The sequence below is a fragment of the Squalius cephalus genome (assembly GCF_949319135.1).
Source record: "Squalius cephalus genome assembly, chromosome: 14".
Classification (NCBI taxonomy): domain Eukaryota; kingdom Metazoa; phylum Chordata; class Actinopteri; order Cypriniformes; family Leuciscidae; genus Squalius; species Squalius cephalus.
The window spans coordinates 21200694-21215055 of NC_137135.1; the positions used below are offsets into that span (position 1 = coordinate 21200694).

General features: G+C 37.3%; 1 protein-coding gene across 3 annotated transcripts in view; it reads right to left on the reverse strand.

Moving 5' to 3' along the window:
• Positions 1–390: 390 nt before the first annotated feature.
• gria1a (glutamate receptor, ionotropic, AMPA 1a) overlaps positions 391–14362 on the reverse strand; it is a 75101-nt gene continuing 61129 nt past the window's right edge. Inside the window, exons 14-16 of one of the 3 annotated variants that reach the window (XM_079891699.1) lie at positions 10812–10926; positions 6785–6919; positions 391–2833 (exon numbers count right to left, since the gene is read on the reverse strand). In XM_079891699.1, coding sequence (XP_079747825.1) covers positions 2666–2833; positions 6785–6919; positions 10812–10926 — 418 coding nt within the window. In that variant the 3' untranslated portion in view covers positions 391–2665. Of the gene's footprint in view, positions 2834–6784; positions 6920–10783; positions 10927–14362 lie in introns of those variants that run through there. The other 2 variants (XR_013823401.1, XM_079891700.1) reach the window with 2 other exon arrangements.

Below are 14362 nucleotides of genomic sequence, written 5' to 3' on the forward strand. Positions count from 1 at the left end.
CAGGGGAACTCAAATTGACAAAGATTAAAGAATTAATAATTCCTAAAATGAATAGGTTTGAGGCAACATGTGCCAACTGGTTAAACATCAGTGATTATGTGTGGAATGCACCTGTAGGTAATTAAAATACTCTACAGTGAGTCAAGCTCTAGAGATCAGTGGGAAATACATTAAACACCAATCTTTCACAGATGGCCACTTAAGTAAAGAATGAATAATCACTCTGCTTTTAAGCAATCATTATTTATATAAAATAGCAATAAATATTTTTCTAATTTGAATACGTACAATTTTTTTCACACAAGTAGCCTATTTACGACTAAAAATATATGGATAAAATGTAATTTATTTCCCATTGTTGAAAAGCCCAGACTCTTGATGATTGTGGTTAAAAAAGTTTTATTCATTATTGATTGAATGTATTTTCCAGTAAAATTTCAACCACATCTCTCCTGTATGATAAAAAAACAAAACAGAACAAAATAAATCAATAAGATCCCAAATAAAATGCTAAAGTTTGTGAAAAAGTCAAGAAGTAGGTGAGCATGAAGAATACATTTTGCATTAAAATACCCCCAAAATAAGAAGTATCAACACTGTTATAGCAGAAACACAAAGACTCTCAAAGACCAGGTTTCTCTCTTAACTAATCAAAATTATCAACCTTATCGGTGAGAATATCCATCATTAGAATATGCTTCAGCAATGTGTAAAACACCAGTTCAATTAACTCTTCAAAATCTCACAGCGGTATAAATGGTAAATGTCTCACTTTAACTTTACAAATCTTTTACTGCTTATAAAATACTGCTTTCACACGAGGCCATAAAGGACCGCAGTGCTCTGTGCCTAATAAAACACGTCAAGAAAATGGAAAGAAAAAGCCAGAGAAATACAAGTTTCGATGGCCACACAGTGTGTCATGTTTCGCGGTACAATGGCAGTGTGCAGGGGAAGGCTGAATAGGTAGAGCTGGAAGCCATGTTCTGAAAGCCTGCAGTGATGAAGCCAAGAGCCCTGAAAGGTCAGCTTGACCCCAGAAGCCGATCAATGATATCTCCACAAACGTCATCTCATGAGGAGCCTTGTTGCACAGTGTGTCTATAAGACAGAACAGCCTATGTTTGGATCTTGTAGCTGATCTGCTTTCTTTTGTTTGTTTGTTCTATTAACAGAAAACAACTTAAAAGGATAGTTCACCCCCCCCCCCCCTCAAAAAAAAAAAAAAGTGTCATAATTTATTCACCCTCATGTTGTTCCAAACCTGCATGACTTTCTTCTGTGAATATCAATGTTTTTGTTAATACAATGAAAGTCAATGGGTTCCAAAGTCACATTATATGGACAAAAATGGAGCGACGTGAGGGTGAGTAAATGATGATAATTTTCATTTTGGGGTGAACTATCACTTTAGGCCAACATACATTTATTTACAAATTTTGCACTGATTGAGGGGGGCAATTTGTTGAATGGATTTTAAATTAATTAAATATAGAGTCACACTTTTAGCATTATCAAATTAGCCAGATGACAGGGGATATGTAAAAACACACAATGATGGGCATTTGGATTTGGTGGAAATCTCTGGATATTCCATGCAGGCCTAATTGTAGGTGAACGAATCATTAGCAAAGTATCATAATAAGTCCCTTTTTGTTACAGCACCACCATTCAAGAATAATTTCTCATAATGCATACTCAATGGCTTCACCTTAATGAGACTCAGTGGTTTGTGTTGGGGACAAACTAGCTTATTTGCCCATAACTGAGGTCAAATTTTTCCTCCTTCCTCTGGGAGAGCTCACAATGAAGTGGCAATCAAAACATGTGGCGGCTCGCTCCCAGGTCTCCGATGAGGTATGGTGCCTGAAACGAGGCGTAGCAGCTATGCAAGGTCCATGAGGTGGGAAATCACAGAGCAAGATTATCAACAAGTTCATTTCAGCTATGTTCTACCAATCGACAACAAATCAAATTTATCCCTCACTCAGTTTCAGATTTACATCAGAGTATTTACACTATCGACAGGTCGTTAAATGAGCTGATATGTTTCTTCAATATGCAGTGATGGAGAGAAATAAGCAAAGTTGTTTACAGGGCACTGGATCCATCTTAATGAGTAAGATCTTGCTCATTAGCTTACTTTAACTCTTTTCTAGTAAGTATAAGGTAAAGGAACTTACAGAAATGCTGTATTTGTCATATCATAGAACACATCTGTGCAAAAAATAACAAAACATCTCTGTGAGCTAATCCTTGTAAAGAAAATCAAGTTAGAGACAACATTGCCGAACACTGATATGAACTAAAATATTGCACACTCAGACAGAAGTAAACAGGTTTATAATATTGGCACAGCGCGAGTGTCAAATCAGACACGTGACTTCTCTTTTTTGTTTTTTTAATTCATGACATAAACGAACACTTTCCACCCCAAAAGAGTCCCACAGGCTTGTTATTGCAGCACATTTCCCCCCTTTTTTAAAATGTTTCGTCTTTCTTTAGAAAATAGTTTTATTGGTGGCTATTCACTGAGAAGAGTTTTCGAGTGCATTTTGGCAGTACGGTGCGTCTGTTGCGGGCGGGCAGACAGACATAGGGGCAGACGGCAGGTGAACGGGAGGTCCGTGCGTTACATGTGACGCGTGCCGCTCCGTCAAGATGGTCACATGCCAGAGGCTCCCAGGCCCATGCTGGCCGCGTGGCTCATGCACGGCAGCGTCTGCACAGCTTTGGGGAAGTCATGTGTGACGATCCGCCCGTTCTCCCCACCGCTACCATTCCCACTCATCCTGGTCAGCGTGGAGCAGCGCATGGCGTCGTTGATGGATTGCTGGGATGGAGATACAACAGCGTTAGACAGGAAAATGGAAATGTTTGAAAGATGCTCAATTTTAGTAGGATGATGATTTAAGCATCTGCCTAATGGAGTATGCACATAAAATGTTTTGTCATGTGATGACTGGATAATTAGTTAGACAACATTTGTGAGGTCTATGCCAACAGATTTCCATCTTTTGGGTTTCCTGACTTAATTGATCAGCATGATGGCCTGGAGGGCGCGACACAACGCTTTTAGCAAAGCAAAAAGATGAAACACTAATGAAACTTTTCTGATAATTATGCATTTCAGGAAACAATCCAATATTAGCCATATTGCTGTAATAAATAACAATAGTAGCACTCTATTCTACTTGAAAACCTTCCAATTCCACAACATAATATAGGCTCATTGAAAAAATGTACATCTACCTACATTTTTGCAAAACTCATACCTATACATACAATTAACTTCTGTTGAAATGAACCCCAGATAGCAAGGGGCTTTCGCACCGGAGGAACCTTTTCAAAGTTCCTAGAACTATTGGTGGAAGAACCCGGATTTTGGCGTGTTCGCACCTTAGGAACTAGGAACGATTTTTGTGATCCTTTTGGAGGAACTAATTTAGCTCCAACTTCTGAGTAGGGTCTAAATCAGCACTATAGGAACTACCAGTGACATTAGTTTATGCTGATTGGTCGAACCCAGGCGAAACACCAGCACCCGCCATTTTAAAACTCACAGATTATAGCCTATATATTTACTCCACAAACTAACTCTACGATCATAGAAAACGGTGATAGATGGGCCTCTTAACCTTTACGCTAAAGAGATCATCCAACGCAACTTTGAGGGGACCAAGCGAGACATGATTATGTATTTCGGCTCAGCTAGCAACACTGGACATCAACCACACTGCATACGCTAATAAGTTTTCATATACTGTCTACTTTCTATGTATAACAGTTATGTCTATATTAGAAAGGACTGTTAGACAGATCATAAACTAATGAACAAGGAGAATGCGAGCACTGTGTGGCTCTGGCTGGCCGGTGTTCTCAGCACCATCAAAATAAAGGTCTGCCGCGCTGTCGAAATAAAAGTCACAACAACAAGCGCGGCTTACGTCACTTCAGAGTTCTTACTGGCGATGCGAATGCAACCAGGAAAACGTTCCTAAGGGAACCACCCTGGTGGCTAGTTCCTAGAACTAAGTTCCTAGAACCACTTGGTGCGAAAGCCCCTTTAGTGTCGGCCCAGATCCGGGCCACATCTGGGCCGTGTGGAATCCATGTGTACCAGATGTGAGCCGGATCTGGGCCGACACTATGTTGCAGTCTGGGACACTACTGGCAGTAAAACCACTTTTATTCCTTTTTAAACATATTATACAGTGGCAGATTATCGATTAATGTTATGACCTCAAAACACTTTTTACCAAAGTGCATGATTTGTAAACTAATATTGTTTTATGTTTGCATCACATAATGAGCTCCATATGGGTTTTTTGAAGGTAATAAACTGGCTTGGTCGCTCACCTGGTACAGCATTGCTCTTGCGATGCGGAGCACTCGGGTACGAGTCCCGTGAAACAATAAAAGAGCTCAAAGACATGTAGAAGCAAGATAAAATGACATGGTTGCTTCAGCAAATGCGATTTTATCTCTCGTTTGCTATTGTTAACACTATCGGTTAGGTTTAGTATAGGTGCCACGCTATTTTCAAACGCGATAGACCATTAACCTTTTAGCACCATAATAAAACATGGCCAGATTCACATTCATCCGTTTCGAACAAAACTGAATGCGTTTTTAGCGCCACTCACTGGACATTTCACTTTGAAAGTGTTGCAAAAAGCAGCGACGTAATATCATTTTGCAGAAATGTCGCCACAGGCACGTTGTTTCCCATGAGCCTGTGTTGCAATTCCATGCTGTGCTACATATAACTGTACCGGGCACTCTGTTCAAAATGATGTTCAATATGTGAACGACCCTTATTTGCATTAAAGATGTGTTGTGGGCTAATGCTGTTGTGTTGTCAATTTTTAATTGCTTTGCTGCTGTCGTTGCATTGTGCCCCCAAGGACCACCGTATTTAGGCCCTCAAAACCAAAGCTGACACTGTAAAGCATCTCTGACTTGTGGGTAGACAATAAACAGTCTTGATAGGCGTGTAACACGAGCTTAATTTGCTACGGTGGTGGGGAAGTGAGAAATGTCATCGTTTTATTGCTGCTGTTGTGAAGAGCAATCCGCTATTGTAGTCACAGCCAGTGGGCCTGAAACCAAGGCTAATGATGTGTCCCTTTAAATCGCGTTTTTCCAATCTAGGAATGATTTCATTGCCCTACACTTCAACGCGTTGGGGGATGAAGCTGTACGCCTGATGCAGACTAATTAGTTTGCCCATAATGACTCAGATTCCAGCTCGCCTAATATGAAAAATGGACAGCTGTGAAATGTGACTCCTGTCAATTGAATTAACAAAGCAAATCTATATTAATCTGTGCTATTATAGCATTACACAAGTGTGTAATACCCAGCTAAACTTGCTACAAATCCTACTTTGGGTAATTGCCTGTCATAAAGATACTTATTACAAAAATCACACTGAGGTATCTGTATATTCAACGAGTTACGTTCAGTTTTTTGCAATGGTGCTTCTTTGATTTGTCAGTTTGGCCTGAATAAAATAAATGATTACCTGATAGATACTTTTAATCAGCTATGCATTAGCAAAAGTACATTAGGTAAGATCTGACTTGGGTCTTAATGTATGAAGGAGCACACAAGCTGAATGAAGCATAATCATAAATCTAGACTGACTATTTTCGGAGTCACGATGGAAAACAGAGACCTGCAGTGTCTCCGGGGAACACTTGCTCTGTTTCATGAATGAACAGAGACACGATGCATATAAACAAAGCTCTAGTCTATGGACAGAGAGGCTAGCAGCCAACGGGAAACTGAGGGGAGCAGGAAATAGAGGGAGATAAAGAGATAAAGAGAGATTAGATTAGATTAGAAGTATTAGGGCTGTCAAGATAAATGTTGTCTGCATGTTTGTATACGCCAACAATTAAAAATAAATGATAAAAAAACAAATAAATTAAACATAACTAAAAACATTTTTTTTTAATATTAAAATTAAGTTAAAAAAAATCCAATTAAATAAGAATGAATAAAATAGAGATATTTCCCAGCAAATATTGATATATGCAATTAATTTTGATTATTACATGGCTTGGTTGAATTCCAATGTCGAATGCAGTCTGTTATTTCTTGATAACAGGCCGCTGCGAAGTATATCACACCGTTGCCATGAAAAACAGAGCGTTGCTATGGACGCAGGATTCGGAACGGACTATTTTCTTTAGCGGAAACAATACAATCGTTTTTAAATCAATAAACTCCTTTTTAAATCAATATTTTGTGTCAAATTATTGATTTATTTGGTGGGTAGCCATGTAATAAGCGGGATAATGTAGAGCGAGGCGGTTGTTATAGCGAATACAACCCCTTCAGGTTGACTCAAGAAATTCCCGATCAGCCTGTCGGGGTTGTATTCACTGTAACAACCGTCTCGCTCTACATTATCTCTTACTTAATATTATTAAATAATCAGCAAATTTTATAGAGTTATAAATTACTTTATACATTTTGACAGCCCTAGTTTTAAAACAACAGTGTAAGAGAAACAGAAAAAGAAGAGGTTGTGGAAAGAAGGATGATATTGAAAGTGGGCAGCAGAAGCTTTGATTCTGGTGACGGTTAGATGGGGGGCAGCTTAGGCTGCTATGTGGGCAGAATGTGGCCTAGTTTTCCGCGGTACTTGAGGTTCCTACCCCAGAGTGCTTTATATCTTAACAGTGTCGGGACCGTACAGGCCGTAACTCTGCAGCTCAGTGTAGCTGCTGTCTAAGGCGGTGCAGTGAAAGGCCTGAGTGGCCCGCGCAGACACCTTCATTCTGCGGGACTCTGTTCTGGACTTGTAGCAGAACTCCACCAGGGCCACCAGCATGGCCAGACCCAGACCACCGATCAGAATGTAGAAGACCCCAGCCACATTGCTGAGGCTAAGAGCACTGGTCTTGTCCTACAGGAGAAGGAACAGCGTCTTAGATGAGAGTTACTGTATTACACCGTTAACAAATTCACATGGACAAAGACAATACAAGCATTCCTGTAAATTACATATATCACCAAACATCTAAACATAGACATTGAATATAAAAGCTAAAATCAGAACTGTCTAGAACAATGTTGCAAGTTTGCTTAAAATGTTTCCTGCTCAGACATGACCTGAGTATATAATATCATTAATATAATAATATAAAGATTTAGTTTCTGTTTTGACTGTTGAACTGATATCTTGCATTATTGCTAAATGATATGCACAAATCAATAATAATATTCATTATGAAACATCTTATTATATTAGTAACTAATATAAATATATTATTATATTAAAATAAATACTATTATAATACTGACTAGTCAATAATTCAATACTATTGATGTTAATATAATATAAACAAGATAACTAATAATAATTATATAATAAATAATAACTGTTAAATTATATAGGTTAAACATCTTAAAATATATAAAACATGAATCTTAAAACATGGCACAAATTGTCATTTTGGCCTTAGGAACATGCATTCATGCAGTAACAGTCTGTGTTCACCTTTGACTAATTTAATACTTATTTATTTATCCCACTAGTTAGCATCTCCATAAATTACAAATCTTTTAAAACATACACACACAGTATAACATCTGCAAATGCTTATATTAGTGGTTGGCACCCATGCAGCCCAGGCCATGAATCTAAGGAGATTTGGATATGTAGCTGTTCAAAGGTGATATATTTCCTTTATAAGGACAATAACAATCTAAGGAGCTTAACTGGTGTGGAACCGGTTCTCAGAAAGGCAGGTATCACTTTACAATAAGGTTTCATTTGTTAACATTAGTTAACTAACATGAACTAACTATGATCAATACATTTTTTACAGTATTTAATAATCTTTGTTCATGTTAGTTAATAAAAAATACAGCTTGCTCACTGTCATGTTAATTCACAGTGCGTTAAGTAATGTAAACAAATACATCTTTTGATTTTAATGTTGAAATGAACATTAACAAAGATTAATAAATGTTGTAGAAGTGCAGTTCCTTATTAGTTCACGTTAACTAATGTAGCTAACTAATGTTAACTAATGAAACCTTATTGTAAAGTGTTACCGAAAGGCAATCTAAGGGAGGTGTGATGTGGCGTGTGTGTGTGTGTGTGCCATGCAGGTGGGTTTGGTGCGGTGGGGGTGTGTGGCGGCCGGGGCCTATGACAGCACAGACAGCTGTCCACTGGGTTTGCATCCAAATACATGCACACTCCAAGGGCAGACAGAAGGAAGAACACAGAGACTGAGAACCACAAGGGGGCTTGACTCTTACGGATGATCAGAGTCTCTCTCCAGAGCTCCATTCAGACCACCAGGCTATTTTAAACAAAGTGTGTGTATCATACAGTGAGTCATCCAGTCTATAATAATGGCCTTTTCACCTCACGACTCCAGGAGCTAGACATACTATTACTTACAATTGAATTAATAATATAAAAATCCTATTAAATATTATAATTTTGAAATACAACATTTCCCTGACTTGACCAAAGGAATATGCTTACAATTTAATCTCATTTATTTAACCTTAGAATGTAAGTTATTACATATACACAAATTTGTCATTTCTGACAGGACAAAAATAATGGTCGGAAATGTTCGGAATTGCACACTAACATACTACTCTTAAAACATCTTCATTATCACTGTTTTTACTGTATTTTTGAACAAATAAATGCAGCCTTGGAGCATAAGAGACTTCTTTAAAAACATTTTTCATTCTTTCCAACACCAATCTTTTGATCAGTAATGGATAACACTGCAGGGTGCAAACTGCAATACCACAAAGAAATGCACACAACTTGACTTTCCATTTCCAGTGTATGGAAGCTTGTTTCTGTGGAAGCTTGTTTCCGCCACTGAATAATAAATAAATAATAATAAATGCGACTTGTTATCTCACAATTCTGACTTTTTTCTCACAATTGCGAGATATGAAGTCAGAATTGTGAGAAATAAAGTAGCAATTCTGAGAAATAAAGTCGCAATTGCGAGAAATAAAGTCGCAATTGCGAGATATAAAGTCGCAATTCTGAGGAATAAAGTCGCAATTGCGAGATATAAAGTCGCAATTCTGAGAAATAAAGTCGCAATTGGGAGATATAAAGTCGCAATTCTGAGAAATAAAGTCGCAATTGGGAGATATAAAGTCAGAATTGCATGATATAAAGTCGCAATTGCGTGTTATAAAGTCAGGATTGTGAGATACAAACTATTCTGAGGTAAAAAAAAAAAAAAAAAAAGTCCATCTTTTTTTTCCCCTTAGAATTGGACTTTATATCTCACAATTGTGAGTTTATATCTCACAATTCTGAGAAAAGATGTCAGAATTGCGAGATATAAACTCGCAATTATGTGTTATAAAGTCAGAATTGCGTGATATAAAGTCGCAATTGCGAGAAAAAAAGTCAGAATTCTGACTTTATAACACGCAATTCTGACTTTATAACACGCAATTGTGAGTTTATATCTCGCAATTGTGACTTTATAACACGCAATTGCGACTTTATTTCACGCAATTCTGACTTTATATCTCGCAATTCTGACTTTATAACACGCAATTGCAACTTTATTTCACGCAATTCTGACTTTATATCTCGTAATTCTGAGAAATAAAGTCAGAATTGCGAGATGTAAACTCGAAATTGTGAGATAAAAAGTCGCAATTATCTTTTAAAATGTTTTATTTTGTGGCGGAAACAAGCTTCCATACTAGTGTGATGAATGAATGAATGAAAAAAAAAGCTGTTTTTGATATTTTTTGACCTGACTGTCAAAAGGTAAGATGCTTTTACACAAAATCTAATTAAAAATGCAAAATGGCAGCATCTACTACCAAACTGGTAACTGGACACCAGTCAGATGCATAAAGAAGAGGACACAATTTTGTATACTTCAGACCTAGCATGTCTACTACTTTGCTTGCTACCTGTAAATCAGTAAGTAGTATATAAATATTCTACTCCGAACACAAGTGTTTTAAAAGTCATTGAAAATACCAGCAGTTTCAATTTAAATCATGCCTAAAATATTTTCAAAAGCCTTTTAATTTGCCCTCTTCCAGCCCAAATGAAAGAATACAACTCTGGAGAGAGAGTAAGAGCCGCCCATGTCCAGATTCCTTATACTGAACCTTCTGAAAGGGTTCTGGGAAGGCTAAACTGAGGGGAACAGAGCAGGACCAAATGTGTGAACTGACCTTTCTTCCGGAGTCCTTGCTTCCACACTCCCCCTTATCGTACCACCATTTGTTTTTCAGTTTGTCTAAGACGGCTTGCTCACTGAGTTTCAACACCGCTAGGTTAACTGGGATTCTTCAACCAGGGAAATAACATAAATAACATTATCCATGTTATTTTATGTTATTCAGCACACATTAAACACATACCCATCAATATCAACTCAACTGTTGTGTGTTTTTTTTTTTTTAATTGACTGCACACATATCAGAAACATGTTGGTAGTTCATTGTAAAAGTGATATGGGTTAATACTCCATCTAGCGATGCTTCCTTGCTCCCTGCTGCAAGATGTGCATTATTATATCACTTTGGGTAACCGGCAGACCGCAAACACTCCGTCTGGAATAACTTGAATGTGGTTGGCTAATATTGACTACTTGCCATGATATGCCATTATTTGATCAAAACTTTACTTGCTATTAATCAAACAAAATTTGCTAGACGTAAGCTCAATTAAGATCATATTGTTTTCGTCTAGAGTGTTTGGTCGGCGTGAGTTGCCGGTTACCCCCCATGGTAGTGGTGGTTTTACCCGTTGGGTTTGTCACATTGGGGCTGACCTTGGAATCACCTCCTCCGCTGCCACACTCTCCCTTGTCGTACCACCATTTGTTTTTCAATTTGTCCAACAGGCCTTGTTCATTCAGTTTTAACACTGCCAGGTTTACTGGGTTTCTTGAAACGATAATGAAATAATATTTTGGTCAGTGTCAGCCCAGATAAACCATTTCAGAGACAGTGTGATGGGAGAACAGACTCAAACTTGTTTGAACACAACAGCCACTGCTCTAGGTTGAAATGTTAAATGCATGGCAATTGCAGTGGTTTTGCCCTGAGTCTGTATATAAAGTATGTTAAAATGTGTTTTAATGGAGAACAATGCTTTTGTTAGTGGCCTTTGAGAAAGACAGGTTTTATAAAGCACAAGAATAAGACTTCTTCAGACAGAGGAGAAGAAAAAAGATGTCCTTGATTTTTGCTGTCTGCATTTGGTTCTTCCCTTTTAGGGAATTGTAACAATGTGAATCTAAAACAACAGACTAAAGACATTAGGCAAATTCTTAAAGTGATAGTTCATCCCAAATTAAAATTCTGTCATCATTTCTCACCCTCAGACCAAACTGTTTCTTTCCTTTTCTTTCTTTTTTTCTGTTGAAAACAGAATACTTTTTCATGAAATTGCTTATTCCAGTGAAAGTGAATGGTGACCAAGGGCTGTCAAACTATAACAACAACAAAAAAAAAGGGCCATAACAGTGGTTACAGTGTATATATTTGTGAGTAATATATATGTACACAGTACATACAGAGTATGTCTGCCCGGCCAAAAAAAGAAAGTCGCTGTTTGGATATAAATAGGCAAATACTTAAGAGTCTATGACTGGATTATTATTGCTGTGATTATTATGTTTCTAGCATGTTATATGTTTGGCAACAGTTCTTTTAACCCTCATTGATGGAGTGTGTAGCTTTTCATTTCTTAAACAACCATGTAGGAAGACACGTCATGGCTCAAATGTCAAGATTCATCAGGCTCAAATTGTCAAAGAATGTTTGGGAGGGAGCATGAATAATCATTTTCACATATAAATTGGCAGCTCTGAGTCCTTAAATTCATTGAAAGACTTTGGGATGTGCTGCAGTAGACTTTACAGAGTGCTTGACTCTTGCATTGTCAATACAAGATCTTGAGCAAAAATGTATGCACCTCTTGATGGATCACAATATTTATTTCCATCAAGAGGTGCATCAATTTTTGGTCAAGATCTTGTTACTACGATTTTGGAAAACTGACTGGCTTGCTCATTTCACAAACAATGCAATGCACCATATTTTAAAATACACAAATGTAAAGTAAATATAAGATTTGAGAGCTGCAGCAGATACTTTTATAAGTATGGACTACTTTTATGGTGCTTTTTGTCATTTTTGGAGCTGGGTCATCATTCACTTTCATGGTTTGGAAAGGAGCAGCATGAACATTCTGCTAATCTTCTCTTTTTGTGTTTCATAGTAGCAAGACCATTATACACAACATGACAGAGTAGATGATGATAAAAATAGAATTTTTGATTTTAACCCCCCACCCCCCATGACTGATATCAAGAATCCCATCTGAAGCGTGTGTCTCTCTTTTCATCTTCTCCTTCATCCTCAGGTCTTAAACACCCCTTACAGTTCAAAGGCACAAATATACATATCCTCACGACCCACAGAATCGGCTGGCCGATCTGCATTGTGAGCAAATGTCGTCTGCAGCTTTGCCTGTATAGGGAGTGATTCTTTGGCTTGATAAAACCCAGGAATTCTTTCTAATCCCAGAAGTACCAGAAAGAAAGAAGTCAGAGAGTGTCTCAGGAATGAGAAACAAAAATCTACATTCAGTTTGATGAGCATTTGCTTCAGGAGGTGGCAGTGCTTTGGGTGAGATGATTTCATTGACTAAACTCAAAGAATGGCACAGATGAATAGAGATAAAAGGGCGCACACATCAATCTTTAGGGCTGTCACATCTTGACTAAAACAAACTGATTTAAGGTGTCAGTTTGAGATAAGACAAGGAAAATGTGGGACAGCTGTCAAAATGCACCAAAACAACTGATTATTCCATCAGTCAGTAAACCTATAAAACACAGTTAACCTATAAAACACAAAGTGAAGTACAAGGTAAAACAAGTTCAAAAGATCAATTAACATCTGTGTTATGAAATTGATCATTAAAGCAAGATGAGACTAGCAGACCATAACATATAAAATAGTAAGGTGTAAAAATGATCCCTATTAAAGCCTTTGATCAGAATAATTCAGTCGCAATGTAAAAATAATATTTTTTTATTCATTGTTTCTTCTAACAACATTTTAAAAATTATGTAAGCAGTTTTAAATATGTCAATTTGAAAAGTGATTTTTAATTAAAATCTCAATGAAAAAGTCATTGCGTTTTTCGCAGATTAGAGGATTAATTTGAATTAATATATATTTTTTAAAGATTTATAGACGTAAAAAAACAAAAACAGTTTTTGCAACAAGATCTGATCACTATGTAACTTTGTTTCCGCTACTGAATAAAAAATACAAAAAGGTAATTGTGACTTTTTATGTCACAATTCTGCCTTTTTTTTCTCAGAATTGCGTGATATAAACTTGCAATTCAAGTTATAAAGTCAGAATTGCGAGATAAAAAGTCAAAAAGATCTTTAAAATTGTTTTATTCTGAGGCGTAAACAAGCTTCCATAGATCTGTGCCAGATGTCTATAAATAATACAATTGGTTAAAATGCAAAATTCAGTAAAGATACACAGGAGCATTATTACATTTTGACAACTGCACCACATGGTTAGTTCAGCAAATCACAAACAATCTAAATGCTCAATTCAGTGTTTATTGATTTTAACAGAGAGAGCAAAATCTCCCATTGTCTTTCACATGTTGAAATAATGCAGTAGGTTCCCATATAGAATCTACCGGCTCATGTAAACGCGTCAGTAAGGGAGTTGCTCTCACTCAAAATCAGATATACACCGCACAGCTGGTAACTCAACAGACAGAGAAACACATTTATGAATCCATTTCCGAGCCTCTTTCACTCTTGCTGTCAATGTAATGGCAAGCTAGTATTACATTTAATTCGAGTCCTGCTCTTGGTGGCAAGATGGAAGTCATTTACATCTTGTATCTGATGTCTCTCTCTTTCCCACTCCATCCACCCTCTATGTTCGCTTTGCTATAAGGTGACCCAAAAAATGTCTGTACAATTGCTATGAGGTCGTTTCCCCAAGGAGCTTATCTTATTAGAGAGAGATGGAGTTATTGAGGTTATTTCAACAGCTCCAAATTGCCCTTGCGAGGCCCTTTGCACTGCAACGAATGTAATATCATGTGGGCCATGGTGTATTAGTCAGATGGGTACATTCAAGCACAATAAATGTGACGTTAATGATGGTGGTGTACAATTGAAATAACAACTGTTCACCTTATATTGCAGAAAATATAAAAGAAACATGTTAATGTCGACATTCATCTTTAGAAGTGGCTTGCATAAGAATAACAACTGATTGCCCAATTTCTTTCATGCACAAGTCACTCGGTGAGAATAGAGCTTTCGTAATT